We start from the raw sequence: 16,009 nt of genomic DNA, 5'->3' as shown, positions 1-16,009 counted from the left end.
TCAGTGCCCTGCGTGCACGGGGCTGCTGGCTTTCCTCTTCTTCTCCCCATCCACATCCCTCCAGCACACACGGAGCCACTGTATGCCAGGCACTCTGTCGGGTGGTCAGGATACTAAAATACATGATACATGATCTCTGTGTTCAAGTGCCCTTATTTTAAGAGGACAGTGTTAATGTGTCATAACCTGCCTAACCTGCCTATAATACCCTGCCCTCGGAGCAGACAGCTGGAAATGAGATCAGCCCCATGCAGCTCACCTGCCCCAGGACTTCCCGGGAGGGAGTGAAGGTGAATCAATCATGAGTCAGGCAGGGCTTCCTAGAGGAGAGGGCGTTTGAGCTGGGCCCTAAAGATGAGTACAATCTGGAAATGAGGAGGCAAAAGGACCGGTGCATTCCAGGCAGAGAAGGAGACCTGAGGCCTCAGCACAGAGGCTGGGGGCGGGGCAGTGGGGCATGCCCCCAGGGCAGCACTCCATCTAACGGCAAAAACGCTGGGGGAGTGACGGGGAGAGTTGCATGAGCCCGTCCTCTGGGAAGATGGTCTGGATGTAGATCAGTGGGGACCCAAACTTCAGGCTTTGGTGAGGAAGGGCAGACAGGAGGCTGTGCCTCGGGCCAGAGGACTTCACAAGGCGGAAGTGGCTTTTCAAACTCTGCCAGGCTTGGCAATTACCACTGGTCCTCAAGCTGGGGGTGACTGAAGGGAGTGGCTGGAGCCCCCGTCACAGGCAGAGGCCTAAAACACGGGACAAGCTCCTGTGGTGCCCTTGTGTCAGGAGCAGAGTGGTGCCCTCTACAGCTCACAGGCTTGTCCCCAAGAGCCTGCTGGCCCGTGCTGGGCTTTGGGGATGCACAGAGGAAGCAGGTGCCTCCCACGCGGACCCACCGCACATGGCTTGGCCTAACGGACTCACCAGGGTCTCCATGTTTGCACACCTGCTTCTTTCTCCTCTGTTTTTTTTTTTTTTCTTTACTCTATCCTGTTTGTTTCTGGCCCCCAACTATCGTGCCAGGTTTTACCTGCCCCGGTTCAGCTCACCTGGCTGCAGCCCCCAGGTCCACCTGCACCTGAGCCTCTCATTCCCGCCCACATGGGACTAGCCTCAGGCCACCGACAGGCTCCTGGTCCTGGACACGGCGTCTCCCCACGGCTCCCACTGCACCAGCCTGTCAGCGGGGCCTCTGACTGTGACCTCCAACCTTCTTGGAAATGGGTTACATTACCTCTAAAGTATTTTTCAGCTCTCCCATCCCTACCTCTGCCTCCGATTGTGTCCTGTGTCCCTTGCACACAGAACGGCTACCGTGGACCAGCTTTGGTTTGCGTGGCTGTTATGTGGATGATGCAAACAATAAAGCCTTTTATCTCTCTGATGATTTATAGCTTTCAAAAAACATGATCTGAAAACAGCCGTTTTTCCCCCAGTGATCCTCAAACGCTCCTGTCAAATGACCAAAGTGAAGTCCTTGCGAAAGCCACTACACTCCAGGATTTCAAATTTCTCAGCGGGATGGCCCGTGCGGGCCTCCACAGCACCTGCTCACACCTCCTCACTCGGAACCAGAAGGCCACAGGTTTGGGAACTTCGCTGCGGACCCAAACCTCTGCATCTTAATAAATGCAACCGATCTGGCTCCCACCCTCTCCCAGTTCCTTCGGGATCCGGACCCGGGGTCAGTCGCCCCCTTTCCTGCCCCATAATCGGATTTGGCACCAAACTTTAGGGTGCGGTGACCTCCCGCTGTTTGCCCCCCCTCCCCCCCACAGCTGCTGGCTTCCCTGGCCGCAGGGCCCTGAGACAGCCACAAATATAAGTAACCGCCTGGAGGACACAAATAGATCCTCTCTGCAATCTCAACCCAAAAATCTCTCTTTTCCCCAAATTTGACCATTTCACCCCAAATCAGGCAAGCTTTTAAGTAACGAGAGCTGCTCATGCCTTAAATAACACAAAACATGGTGCTTTTTAAAACATTTATATTTATATATATAAAAAAATTAAATATATATAATATATAGTGTGTTTGAGACTAAAAATATAGTACATAATATTTAAAAAAAAGGAAAATGAAAACAGGCAGAATAGGAAAAGGCGTGAGGACACACAGACACACATTGCTAAAAACCTACGATGGTCTGTCCTAACAAAAATAATATATTTTTTTCTCTTCTCTTGTCATCCTGGATCCATTTATTGTTGGGGTTTGGGAGGAGAAAACTCAACTGGAGCCCCAAGTAGAGGCTGTGACCCCAAGGGTGGCTGGGGTGGAGAGTGTGACTTCCGGGGCCCCAGGGCTCCTCCGGGCAGACTTGGTGCAGCCCAGCCTCCGGGCAGCGCTCGGCTGTGCTCTCCCCAGTGGGGGGTCTTCCCGGGGCAGCGTCTGACCTCCAGAAACAGGTAGAAGGCCCCACAGCCCACCAACCCTCGAAAAGGCTGGTGGTTGTGGCCAAAACGAAAAGCCAGGAGCAGGGGCAGGAGGCTGGCGGGAATGTGGTAGTTCTATGCAAATGGAGCTACTATTATTATTATTATTACTGTTATTATTTTTAAGGGCAGGCTTGTACCAGAGCCGCCCATATGGCCTGTGACTTCTGCACAGCAACGCCTTCTCCAGGGACGGGGCCTGGAGCTCCCTCACAGTGATGCAAGAAAATGGGCACCTCCCCCAACCCCCCCATTCTGAAGGGCAGGGGAAGGCAGGACAAGGGAGGGGGATACTTAAATGCTAGTTTTATAGCCTCTTCACAAAAATAGATGCCTTTCCAAATTACATCCCTCGGTCTATGGAGTGCCCCGTGACTCTCCTCACTGGTCCCACCAGGCAGGGCCGTCACGAACACCTTTCAGGTGATTCCCCGACAAGAGGCGCAAGGCGGGGACCCGCCGGGGACACACTGGAGTGGTAGAGAAGCCTCGGTTTCCACGGCCGGGGCAGGGCGCTCAGTCCTGGAATGCTGCCCTCAAAGTGATGGGCCTGCAGATGGGGGGTCAAGCCAACCTTTTCCATCCCAGGCACGGCGCTCGGGGGAGCACCGCTCCATCCCTGCTGGCTCCCCTTCCTGACCTCACGAGGACGCTGGGGCTGGGCTTAGAGGGATCCAGGATTCGAGATGCAGTGTGAGCACCCCCACGAGGGAAGAGACTGCAGCTCACCCACAATCACCAGAGCCTCTTCGAGGTCGAGTTCACGTCAAAACTTCCCTCTACTGCTTCACAGAGGGGTCAGCCGTGCTCACGCCTCACCATCTGGCTCGGGAGACCCTGGCCGGCAGGTTCACCTCCCCAGTGAGAGGGCTGCGCCGTCCCTGCGCTCCTGAGGACAGCGTGGATGGTGGCTACTCCCAGTTCCCCCTCGGTCAAAGCTGCCCGAAACCAGGGCACCAGTGGAGGAGTCTCCCTGCCCCGCCCTGGCCACAGACGCCTTTGCCACACGGGCAGAATTCCGAGCGGGCTCCCAATGTGAGCGACCATTCCCAATGGTCAGAGGATAAGCGCACGCCAATCTCACCCAGGCTCAGGGTATGCTTTGTTGCCGTTTGGCATCCAGGGGAACCTAGCGGAAACTTATTCGCAACACTTCCAGCAAGAGGCCCACAGTGAAAGCTTTTTTCAAGAGAGTAGAACCTTCTACCACCCCCATCCCTTCCCTGCTCACGTCCTGTTCCCAGCTCCTCACCAGGGGTGGCTGGGCCCCCCACCTCACCGAATGAATACAGCAAGAGCCGAATAATTCTAGGGTTGTGCCACCCTCCCCCTCTTTTTAAGGCCAGAAAATCGGGGGCAGTAAATGTAAAGAGGTTAGGCCAAGGTCACTCAGTCAATGGCAGCTTCAGGATGGCGTCCCCGATCTCCTGACCCCTAGTGCCTCGCTCTTCTCACTAAGATGAGAATATCAAAGGCGATCAGGATCACCAAGGTGGCCACATCAAGTACTCTCGGCACCCTGCTGGAGGGCCCCAGCCTCCAACAGCAAAGCTCCACTACGTTCAAGGGTGCCTTCCACTCCCCAGAAAAGCAATTCCATTTGGCCCAACAGGCAGGCCCCGGTTCCGATTGTGATCAGATGAACAGCGTGCAAATAGAGGGCAGAGAGGGCCTGGGGCGCCGGGGTCTCTCTGTGCCTTGCACTGTGCACGCTCCATACCCAGGAGGGGCCGGTTACTGGGTTAAAGAGCAGAGAGCAGAGAAGGAGCTCTGGCCACAGGCTTCTGAAAGCTAATGGTCCCTGTAGTGTCAACTGAGTTAGCCACTGACCCTGGGCCCCTCCTCTTCATCATTTCAACAGAATGGACCCAGCACTAATAAAAGGGAAGAAACAGAATGTAGCCAAACCCCAAATGCAAATGAATATTTTTTGGAATATTCCTGTTTAAAGAGCCATCACCATCTTTAGACTTTAACTGTTTGGATTACGCATGGCTTCTGTTTCTGCGAAGATAATCAGAGTATGCGTGAATTCATCTGCACAGGAACCCGCATCCCTTACCAGACCTTCTCCAGGGGCTCACATAAAATGACTCTGTAGGGAGGGGTCAGCTCCCAGGGGTAGGGGTGGAATGCAGCTGGAGCCGGGACGATGCCCCCCCACCCCCAAGGGACACCCAGGATTTGCCCCTGTCGCTGCGGAAGGGGACGCAGAGGCAGCCTGCCAGGCTGGAACCGAGCTACTTTCTCCCTGGGCATTAGCTGGTCCTTACGAGCAGGGACGGTGAGGAATGTCACCCCACAGACCCATCCGCAAGGGTGGTGATGGTCCGTGGCTGATGACCATGTAACTCATTAAAGCAAACACGACTAATGAGTGGTGACCAGGAGAGAGGGCAAAGCGCGTTCTGGGGATTGCCCCCGAGACTCCACCCGCCGGGGGAAGGGGAGGCTGGGGCGGGGGCACAGTTCTCTTTGGTCAGAGGCGGCGGCTGAGAATGGCCATGTGGAATGTGTGTGTGGGGACAGCATGGGCGTGACTGCCTGCAGTGCCCTTCCGTGCCACCTTCCTCCCTCTCCAGGCCCCTCACCCGCCGTCCCCGAAACTCTGCAACACCTGACGGCGTGTCTGGGGCTTGCAATACCCATCCCCTGTGTTCCCCCACACAGGGCCGGTCAACCAAAGCTGGACACTCAAGGCACTGAAAGTGGAAGAAGGAATTTGATTGGTCCAAGAAAAAAAAAGACACTTAACAAACCAAAACCTGTCTGAAGAGCCTATCACCCATGCCCCCGGAAGGTAGCCTCCCCGACCAGCTGGTGGGCAGGACAAGCAGTCTTGAGAGCCAGGCCCCCTCCCTAAGCCTGTCAGAGCCCATCGGGGACAGGTCTTACCACCTGAATGTTTAAAAATGGATTCAAAGTGCTTGGAAATTCAGAGTAATGGACGGTGCTAGGAATCTGGAGGAGAGCAGGTGCCCCCTTTCCTTCCCACTGGGACTTGGGGCTGGGGATTCCCTACAGCTTTTTTTTCTCCCCAAATGAGGTTTTCATTGTTTTTTGTTGTCTTTGAAAAATAGCCTATAGCATCCGGCCCTCACACCACCACTCCCCAGACGGGCTCAAGAGTTAAAGCCAGGATACAGGGCAGGCTGAGGAGGGAAGGGGTTCCTCTAGAGGGGGTTCTGGAAACTGCTTTGAGGCACACAGCCTTCCTGCTGGTGAGTCAGGACATGGTTCCCCCACCGTTCCTTTCTGCATGGGGACCCCGTGATCTAACTGGCTGGCCCTGCACAGAGGACAGAGAAAGGGCGGATCTGGATCCTCTGCTGACAGACAGGTGTCCATGATGAGCAGCCAGGACAGCTGGCCCTTTAATCCCAGCTGAACGAGGGCCGGATCTGAACTCAGTGCCAGGGCTGTTCTGTGGACAGCTAAAATCAATCCAAGGTCCCTTCTGCAGTCGCGGAAGGAAGGATGCTGCCGGGGTGTGAATGCAGAGGGCAGAGGGGCTGGCCAGGCAAATGTGTTTCCACATATCTGTGCCTGGGCCACCCCCACCCGCCACTGCGTGTCCCCCTAGGCCAACGCCTGCTCATCGTCACACATCCCTGTCCACTTAGGGGAGACCAAAGGGGTGGGGCAGAATGGGAATGCTAAAAAGTGCCCCCTCTGCTCTCCACAACCTTCGCTTCCCTGTTCCCGTGCTGGGGCCAGGCGAGAGCACAGGTCAGAAGAGACACGTCCTCCCGAAGAAGAGGGAAGGGCAGGCCCAGGAGGCTGGGGCATGCACAAAGCACCATCCTCGGGACGGGGTGTTTCCGGGAGACCTGCTCCCCACCTGCCGCAGCCGCGGCGGCGGCGGAGGAAGGCTGGTCCGGGCCGGGAGCGACGCGCAACGCCCCTGAATATCAGGGAACGGCTGTGAGAGCCTCGTCCTCTGCCCCGCAGAGGCGCCCCGGCCGGGCTCCAGGCCTACACGTGAGTCTGCATGCGCTGCTGGAACCGCTGCCCGTAGTCCGAGTGCTGCGAGGTGTAGGAGAAGCGGGTGGCCGTGGCGTACTTGCCGATCGGGTCGTACGCCTCGAACGGGGTCCGCTCCAGGCCGGACGGCGGCGCCTGGGGGTAGCCCAGTCGGTAGGTGGGGTAGCCCGCCGCCGCGGGGAAGGGGTGCGGGTTGAACTTGTCGTAGTTCTCATAGGACAACGTGCCGGCCGAGTCGGCGCCGGCGGGGGCTGCGGGCCCGGGGGCGGCGGGCTCGGGGCCGAAGTCGGACGCGGGGGCGCGGCTGTACGAGCTGAGCTGCGCGTAGCCGCTCGAGTGCGAGAGGCGCGAGGCCGGGCGCCCGTCGAAGCGCGCGGGCCCGGGGGCGCGGTAGTCCGCGTAGAGCACGGCCCGCGATGCCGGCCGGTCCTCGTGGGCGCGCACGTTGTAGTAGCCGTTGGTGGGGTCCTGCGGACGAGGGGCAAGGGCGCAGTGGAGGCGCGGCCGTGGTGCACCTGCCGGGTCCCGCTGGCAGCCCGCGTCCCCCTTCCCCAGCCTGCCCTCGCCCGCCCCGCGCGCGCACCTTCATCTCGTACTCCTCCCGCGTGTCCATGGCGTCGCAGCGCAGGTCCTGCTTCAGGTCCACGTCGTCCTTGAAGGACTGCGGAGCCGCAGGGCGGGCGTCAGGGCCTGCCGGCCTCATCCTGCGCCGGCCCCGCCCCACGCCCTGGGGCCGCCGGAGGGGTCTGGGGCCCCCGGCCCACTGGAGCTCTGAGTCTGAACCCAGCCCAGGAGAGGCTCCGGGGCGCCGGGGGTGGGGAGAGGCCGGAGAGCCGGCCTGGCACCGGGTTTGTCGTGGACGCACAACGTGACCTTGGGTGTGTCACTGCCCCTCTCTGGGACTGTCTCCTCGTCTGAGCTATGGGGCAGTTGGACCAGAAAACTTCTAGGGGCTTCCAAGTCTGACTGTGTGTGTGTGGGGGGGGGGGTGTAAGGATCGGGCCAAGCGCGGGCCTATGGGGGGGCCCCACCTGCCTGTCTTCTGCTGTAGGGGAATCAGCCTGGGGTGGATGTGTGCGTGCGTGCATGTGAGTACATGCAGGAGCATTTGTGCGCCTGTGCGTACACACGTGAGCACGTGTGAGCCTGGGCGTGAGTGTGGCAGGGAAGACAGACAGAAGGTGGTTCGCAGAGCTGGGGCGGGTCCCAAGAACGTGAAGAGGGGAGTGGGCCAGGAGGAACAGGACCCTCACCGAGTAGATGGCCTTCATGACCCGAGTCGCAGTGGACACGCTGGCTGTATCATCCTCCCGGTCTGAATGCATTGTAAGTGGCTCGCGGTTCACAGTCTCCACCTTGATGTCCAGCTTCCTCAGGGTCACGTCCTTGCGACCTGGACAGGGAAGGGCAGCCTGGACGCGCTCTGCCAGCCGCTACAGGCCAGCCCTGGGCACGCGGCGGTCCGGCTGCTGGGAGGGCGCCCTGTCGCGGGGGGGGCGCTGTACGTGTGCGCGCGCGCGCGGGGGGAGGCCCGTACTCACTGCCTTTGCGGCGGCGGTAGAGGAAGAACACCAAGGCGATGAAGAAGAATGTGAGCAGGACGCCCGAACCGATGGTGGCCCCGGCAATGATGCCCACGGGCAGCACCTCTTCAGAGGGAAGGAGAGGCTGGGGTGAGGCTGGTGGCTCACAGGGACCTGAAGGCCAGGTGCCAGAGCTCCACTGATATCCGCGGACGCGAACGGTGTTTGCTCAAGTCAGGGGCAGTTGGAGGGGAAGGTCTGCATTGTGTCTGGGTTTAGGCCTGAGCTTCGGCTTGATCAGGGTTGGGAGCATGGCCGTGTCCCGTCCCTGCAGCTGTGACACAGCGTGACCCTGTCCCTGGGGGCCCGTCCTCCCCTCTGCAGCCCACCTGCCTGCGAGGCTTGGCCTCGGCTTCCTGGGCTGGGCTGCCCTTTGAGGTCAGCTGTCTCCACAAACTCCGACCTGTCACCAGTGTCCCCACCTCTCACCACCTCCCTGCCCCCACCCCATGGCCAGGGAGGCACCAGCACCCGCCCTCGCAGGGCTCGCACAGTTCTCCTTGGCTCCCTTGCTCCCCAGAGCTGAGTAGGACCCAGGGAGCCTCCTCCAGCTTCTTCTCCCTTCCTGGCAGTCCTGGACGGATCAGACCCTCGGGAGGTTCTTCCCCTCCTCGCTGGGACCTGCCGTACTCCCTCCGCTCTGTTCTTCCCCACCACCCCGTCGCTGGCTCTCTCAGCTAAGGCACACCTGATGGGAGCCCCCGCCTTTCTGTCCCTCGTCAGAGCTTCCAAAAAAGTCAAAGGCCGTGCCTCCTTCGACATGCAGCGTCTTAAGGGAGGAAGCATGTGCCTCCTAGCAGATGAAGGGTTCTCGAAGAGGTGGGGCACCACAAGCCTGGTGTTTTATAGATATTCTCACTTCATCCCCACGCCAACCCCGTGAGGTGGGTAGTAGTACACCCTTTCATGAAGCTTCTGATTTTCTCCACCTGAAGTCCTTTGCTCCCACTCTGTGTGCTCCTCCACTGACCCAAAACCCCCTCGAGGGCCGGGACCGCGTCTTGCGCACCGCCATCCCTGCTGCCCCTTGCGCAGGGCCGGGCGCAGAGGGGAGGCTCAATGAACGTTTAAAAAAGGGGGTGGTTTTCCCCAGCTGAGCACCAGCGCAGGCTCTGGAGGGTAGGCCCCCGAGAGAGCTGTCTCCCCATAAGGACTGCCAGGGGAGAGAAGAGGGAGCAGAACGCCCAGCTGCCCCGCACCCTGGCCATGGTCACCTCGCTCTTCCAGCTGGATGATGGCTGTGCCGGGCCCAAAGCTGTTCCAAGCTGTGCAATTGTAATGCGTCTGAAAGTCTGCCTCCATGACATTGTTGATGGTGAGCGTGGACAGCACCCCACTGCCCGAGTTGGTCCTCTCCACCGTGTAGCGCTCCAGGGTCCCCACCTCCAGGAAGTTCTCCTTCCATGCCCAGGCCTGGGGGGGGGGTAAGAAAGGAGCAGGTGGCAGAAACACCTGACCCACCCACCCTTGTCCCGTGTGCCCTGTGTGTCCCTCAGCCCGGCCCAGCGCTCACTCTGCAACAAGCCCAAGTCACACCTGCTGCCTCAAGCCTTGGCCAAGCCCAAGTCACACCTGCTGCCTCAAGCCTTGGCATAGGATCTCCAGTCTGAGGGAAACAGTGGCTACCAACACAATGGAGATGTATGCCAGGAACATGCAGATATGCTTAGGGACATTCTTTAAAATGCAGATTCTTGGAGCTTAACTCTTAAATATGCAACTCCAGGGGAGAGGTCCAGGAATCTCTGTTTTTCTAACAATCCCATGGATGCAGGTGCTGCTGGGCCAGTGAACCAATACTTGGCAGCCCTGATGTCCTGGATGGGGAGTCAACATGCGGCCTTGGGCCTGGCTCTCCCTTGAGCCCCTGTGTGGCCTCCCCTCCCCTCTCTGGGCCTCCGTGTCCTCATCTGTAAAAGCAGAGGACCAGGCTGGAGTTGGATGCCTGGGGTTTGTCCAGCTCTGGTGGTCTGAGAGTCTTCAGCCTTACTTGTAGCCAAGCCGCAGCTGGCCCCACACGAACCCACCCGGGGGGCTCTGGAGACCCATCCCAGACTCTTAGGACAGGGAGGATCTCTCGCAGCCTCCTCCACCCCTGACTTCCTGGCCGGGACACCCCCTTCCTGTCCCCTCCCTGAGCACTGGCTCCTTTCCAGGGATCACTCCTCCCAGCTCTGCAAGGAAAGCCCCTGGGAGCCGAGCCGCCCGCTGCCCAGGCGGCCGTGGTAATGAAGTGTCCCTGGGCAGCCCTGGAGTTAGCCAAATGGTCATTAAATGTGATGAGGGGTTTGACGGTTAATGGTCATGGGAGGAATTAATGGCGCATGGTGTGGGGAAGAGGAGAACGGAGGGGGGAGGGGGAGCGGGTAGGAGGAGGAAGACAGAAGGGGGCAGAGGGCCGGGGAACCCAGGGGCAGGGTGGAGGGAGGCTGAGGAGAGGGAAGGAGATGAGGCAGAGAGAGCAGCCGGGGCGCCCCGGCCTCTCACACCTGTTGCTGCGGCCATCAGGCAGGGACACTGCCCCCATTTTGTGGATGACAAAACTGAGGATCGAAACACTCAGTAACTGGCTCAGGGTCACGAGACAAATGAGAGAGGGGGAAGTGGCACGTGAGCAGGGACGAGGGCAGAGGGACGCAGCCTCCAGGTGGCTGGCTGTCCTCAGACCCTGTGACAGTCGCGGCACTCACAATGCGGTCTGGGGGCGGCGTGCTCCCGATGAAACACTCCACCTTGCCCCCGTCACCCCTGACAGCGTACTGCACCGCCTCGCTGGAGATAATGGGGGGCCCTGTGAGCAAGAAGACGCGGTCAGGGCCGGCGGGACATCACAGCACCTGCCCGCCCTAGCCCAGCCCCGAAGGCCACTCACCGTTCACGTAAAGCGGCACCTCCCTCTCGGCCACACCGATCCGAGGCACGATGGCCCGGCAGGTGTACGTGCCCGCATCGGCCTGGGTCACTGACTTCAACAGCAGCTGGTTGCTGTTACTCAGGACCTGGGCAGAGAGAGCAGCCTCGGGTGGGGAGCCAGGAGGCCTGGGCCCCTGGGTCCGAGTGGGGCCCCGCATCGGAGGCATCGGGAAGAAAGCAGGAAGGGCCACAAGTGAATTCCCAGAAGGGCAAAGGTGCATCCCCTGACTCTAAACAGGGCCGCACTGAGGCCTGCCGTCTCTGCAAAGGTGGGCTGAGAAGGGCTGAGGCCAGAGAGGGCAGCTGGGGCTGCAGTGGTCTCCCAGAGAATGCAGCCTCTCTGACGGTCTGTTCTAGAGCTTTCCCTGCCAAACAAGGCAGGAAGTTTCACCCTGAAATCCCTCTTCCTGCAATTCCAGCCCAAACTATCTAATGCAGGTGTCTGCAGAGCTGCAGAATTCAACCCTCCCACCCTCCTAATGTGGAATCATTCACCGGATCTGCAGAAACCCCCACCCCTCCCCCCTCCCCCCCACACAGGTCCCCCGTCCCTCCCATGACCACTGAACCGGCCAGCTGCTCTGCGAGGACAAGTGGGTTTTGACCCCGAGCACTGACCGCCTCCTCCAAATCCCAAGACCCTGGAAACACTCTAGCTTCGACTTGAAAAGTAAGGCTGCACCAGCCTCACCCCACCCCTGCTCTCCCACCTGCGACCGACTCCTTCCTCCCCGTGCTCAAGATGGGTAGCAGGCGTCTTACCATGTTTGAATCCTTTTTGGTCCAGGTGAGGGTGAGGGGGGGATTCCCCACCCAGACACAGGTGAGGGTCACATCAGAGCCAATATCTGTGGTCGTGGGTTTGGGGTCAACTACGATCCGGGGGGCAACTGTGTAGAAAAGAGCACTTGCTAGGGACTCAGTCTCATCGGGGGTCAGCTCTAGCCGATCCTCTCTTCCTTCTGCTGCCCTGCCACTTCCTCCGACCAGTCCCCTGTCCCCCCACCCCTACCCCAGACCCTTCAAAGGTCCCTGCCCTCCCCATCCACCCCTGCCCTTGCAGCCACTCACAGTGAACATTTACTAAGGTGCTGACATTGGTGCTCCCCACTTTGTTGTGAACCTCACAGGACACAGGCTCCGTGAAGAAGGAATAGTCAACATTTGTCTCATAGCGACTCTCGTGGGCATCTTCAATCAAGAAGCCGCCCTTGGCCCACCTGGGGTGAAGGCAACACAGGTGGCGATCAGGGCTTGGACCCCTCTCACCCACATCCAGTAGCATGACCCCCACCCCGACACCCCCCACTCCAAGGTGCCCCCAGCCCCCACCCCTTGCACCCCGGCACCCCCCACTCCAGGCGCAGGGTGCCCCCAGCCCCCACCCCTCGCACCTGTAGCCCAGGATCTCAGGGTTGGCTGTGGCCTGGCAAGTGAAGACAACGCGCTCCCCCTCCTGTACCGTCTGTGGCTCAATGGACAGGGTCACCGTGGGAGGGTCTGCAAAGCAGGGGACAGGAAGGGTCTTTTCTGTCCCTCAGGTTTCTTTCTCTTCCTAACACACACACCCAGCCCTCTCCCTGTGCAGAGATCTGGGAACTGGAGTCTGTAGTGAAGCAGCTCCAATAGAGAAGCCATCTGCCTTCCCTTTACCCCACGGAGCCTCCAGGGGGCCGGCTAGGGGGCTGGGATCCAGGCTGCCGCAGGAGAGACAATTAGAGGATGTAATGGTGCACTGTGGCCACGAGGCGTCAGCGTGGCCTCGCGTGGCTCACTGAAAGGGATGGGGGTGGGGCATCTCCAGCCCCTGCCCAGCCCCCCCCCCCCTTTTCTGGGCAGAGGGGCTGTACTGAGCATCCCCTGAGTAGCAGGCTCCATGCTGGCTGCTCGGATGCTCTCTCTTGTTTAGGTGCTCCCACAGCCCCAACAGACGGAAACAGGTCCCAAGTCCCTCCTCTGAGCCCCATGGGATTAGATGTATTTCAGAATTTGGAGTTTTTAAATTTTAGAAAGGTGCTGGTGTGCACAGACCATTTACTATGTAAGCCCCCCAGCAGGGTCTGGGCAACAGCTCACAGTGACATATGGGTTAAGTAAGAGACCGTGGGGAACCTTAGTTCACGTTTTGCCAGCAAATCAGTTTCAGTTTGGAATTTCAGAGAAGAGATTGTGGGCCTGTATTTTATTTTCTTCCACTGTACAGAATTGGGAACTGAGGCTCAGAGAGATTAAGTCACAGCCAAAGTTACAGGCTGAATTAGACGCTGGAGTTGCCTGACTCGCAGCTGGTGCCTCTCCCAGCCCTCGGGGTCTGCGGCCCCTGGGTACTCCAACCAGGGGATCCAAGAGCATCTGCCCTGGGGCCCCGGGGGATCTGCATTCGGGGCGTCTCTGAGGGCGCCCCACCCTCCCTTCCTCAGCCCACCCCTCCGCCCAGCTCCGCTGCAGGGCCCCCTGCTCACGGTGCACGTCGAGCTCGATGGAAGTCTCCTTGCCAGTCGGGGTGGCCTCGTTCACGCTGCGGCAGGTGAAGACACGCCCAATGTCCAGGTCTGTGGGGTTAATGAGCAACTGGCTGATGGTGGTCTCCCTCTTCCCATCCTTCAGCAGTTCCTGGGGTGGGACAAGTGGGGACGGGGTCAAGCTAGAAGCCCCCTGCGCTGCGATCAGGATGACCGGGCCCAGAGACAGGCTTGCGCCGGAGGGGCATGTGAAATTTAACCCGAAGGGCAGCCCTCCCCACCCCACCTCCAGCCCCAGGCTCCTCCCCGAGGTCTGCTTTGGTTTGGTTTCTAATTAATAGACTTTATTTTTTAGAGAAGTTTTAAGTGTACAGAAAAACTGAACAGAAAATTCAGCAAGTTCCCATCCACCCTCCTCCCAGACCCCACAGTTTCCGCTAATGAACACGACACACGAGGGCCGTGCATCCCACAGACAGACCCGTGTCCACAGTTTCCACCGGAGCCTACAATGCGTGTGCTACCGTTCCCCGTGGTTCTGAGCCTCCTTCCTGGGATTCTGTGAGTGCAGCCCCAGTCCCCTCTTCTGCACTGCCATTGTGACCCTCCTGGTCCGTCTGTCCCACTCTGCTCTGGGCACACGCTGCCTCGCCCCGTGGGCCCTGCGCGTGAGCGCATGGGCTCTCCTGCCAGACCGTAAGCCCCTGGGGGGCAGGAAGGGCTCACAGGCTGTCTCATTGGCGGCCAACCTGAGGCCCCTGAATGTGGTCGCAGGAACCCGTGAGCTGTTTGCCATATTTTAGCTGTGCGAGGGAAGCCACACTGCTTGTCCGAGGGCGGCCCTGCCCTCTGACAGCAGCACCCCTCTGCTGGGCAGGAGCAGGGCCAGAGCCGTGCAGGGCCGCCGGCTCCCCCCGCTGCTTGGCCACGATCTGCTATCGTTAGAAAACGCGAGCAGCAACGTGGACGACAAATGGCCATTAACAAATCAGCTCGTTTGGTTGCCAAAACATTTCAAAATGTGTAGTCCTACAGGAGAAAAATTACAGATGTCTTGGTGGTAAAAGGTTAAGCACCACTGAGGCCAAACTGTGCTGGGTCAAATGGGGAAACTAAGGCCAGAGAGCAGGGACCTGTGCAAGGTCACACAGCCTGTCAAAGGCAGAGCTAATCAGGTTCTGCCTGGCACTGCTCTCCGAGGCACACAGGGGAGCAGGTCTCCCCTGGCACCTAGCGAAGGGCTGGGTACTCCTGTCTGTTCGCCCACACCGGGGATGGGGATGCTAATCCAGCTCCGCCACCGGACGACTACTCTGTCACAGCTTCCTCGTCTATACAACCTACACAGGAGCTCTGCCTCCTCAGCATCTTCACTGAGCCAAGCAGAGGCTGAAGGACGAAGCCTGAGGTGCTCAACGGAGCACAGCCCGAGCCAGGTGCAAACCCCAGCTCTGCTGCACACCAGCCGTGTGACCTTGTGCAAGGCATCAACCTTTCTGACCGTCAGTGTCCCTCTTTCTTGAGTTGGAAGGAACGCCTGACTTATCAAACTCGCTTGACAATTAAGAGGGACTGTCCATTAGGAGCTTAGCATGCACAGTGCCTGGCACACAGTAGGTGCTTAATGTAGCTGGTATTAGCATTATTCTTAGTCCCTGCTAGCCACTGAATGCACTGTGAACCTGGGAGCTCCCTCCTCTTCCCTGGATCCCAGACTTCCCAGCTACACGATGGATGAGAGCCTTGGACCAGACGACCTACAAGCTCTCCTATCACATCTCTGTCCCCCGAGTCTGGGTCAGGCCCATGTGGGAATGAGAGGCGACCTGGGATGGGGCCGAGGGGTCTGGGGGGGGGCAGCAGGGTCTCACCGTGCTGGCCACAGCGCCCTCCTGCTGCGTCCCATCCCGGAACCAGATGATGGTGGCGGCCGGCTTGGCGTTGAAAGCTCGGCACGTGAGGTTGTGGGGGGTGCCCGCTTGCAGCAGAATCACAGGGCCGCCGTCGATCCTGGTGTCCTCTGGGGGGACTGCAGGGCGAGCAGAGCCTCAGTCAGGGTGCGGCCAGCTCCGCCCCGGCGACCACAGCCCCTGCCCCTGGCGGCGTCCCTCCCGCAGCACGGCTGCCCCGTGGAGGGCTGTGGCCACCTTAACTTGCAATCACTGTAGCTGTTGCTCCTGGGGGAGCTTCACCCCAGGCCACCAGCACAGCCCCCCGTCCCCCACCTGGTTCTTTCCCAGCCCGGCTGGCGGGTGAGGGGCGTGGCCGCAAACGGCGAAGAGCGGGGGTCTCCAGGACTGGGGTGCCGCTCACACCCCGGGGGCCTGGCTCGGGAGGAGCGTCCTCATCTATTCCGTCTTGTGTGCCCTGTGCCCTGGGCCAGCCCGGGGAGCCGGGCCACTACAGCCGCCTCCCAAACGGACTCCCTGCCTCCAGTGCCCCTGGCCGACACATCCATCACCGCGGGCAGGTTGGTCATTTTCTCCAGCGCAGCCAAGACCGTGCCACCACCCCGCTCAGACACCTCTGAGGGCTACGAAGTGCCGCAAGCCTTCTCAGCCTGCCGCCCAGGCCCCCCCCCCCCCGCCGCCAGCCAGCCCAGCAGGGGCTCTCACACAGGTGCTCTGAGCTCCTAAC

At 59.8% G+C, this 16,009-nt stretch overlaps 1 protein-coding gene across 4 annotated transcripts in view; it reads right to left on the bottom strand.

Annotated features, from left to right (window-relative positions):
• Positions 1-1,965: 1,965 nt before the first annotated feature.
• KIRREL1 (kirre like nephrin family adhesion molecule 1) overlaps positions 1,966-16,009 on the bottom strand; it is an 89,836-nt gene continuing 75,792 nt past the window's right edge. The window contains exons 4-15 of one of the 4 annotated variants that reach the window (XM_027612582.2): positions 15,244-15,401; positions 13,373-13,523; positions 12,305-12,410; positions 11,982-12,130; positions 11,673-11,800; positions 10,870-11,044; positions 10,688-10,788; positions 9,212-9,410; positions 7,956-8,111; positions 7,668-7,807; positions 6,998-7,075; positions 1,966-6,882 (exon numbers count right to left, since the gene is read on the bottom strand). In XM_027612582.2, the coding sequence (XP_027468383.1) occupies positions 6,406-6,882; positions 6,998-7,075; positions 7,668-7,807; positions 7,956-8,111; positions 9,212-9,410; positions 10,688-10,788; positions 10,870-11,044; positions 11,673-11,800; positions 11,982-12,130; positions 12,305-12,410; positions 13,373-13,523; positions 15,244-15,401 (2,018 nt within the window). In that variant the 3' untranslated portion in view covers positions 1,966-6,405. The remainder of the gene's footprint in view (positions 6,883-6,997; positions 7,076-7,667; positions 7,808-7,955; positions 8,112-9,211; positions 9,411-10,687; positions 10,789-10,869; positions 11,045-11,672; positions 11,801-11,981; positions 12,131-12,304; positions 12,411-13,372; positions 13,524-15,243; positions 15,402-16,009) is intronic. The other 3 variants (XM_027612584.2, XM_027612583.2, XM_027612585.2) reach the window with 3 other exon arrangements.

Source organism: Zalophus californianus, chromosome 10 (genome assembly GCF_009762305.2).
Source record: "Zalophus californianus isolate mZalCal1 chromosome 10, mZalCal1.pri.v2, whole genome shotgun sequence".
NCBI lineage: Eukaryota > Metazoa > Chordata > Mammalia > Carnivora > Otariidae > Zalophus > Zalophus californianus.
Note: the sequence above shows the minus strand (reverse complement) of the source record. Positions and strands in the feature narration are given on the sequence as shown.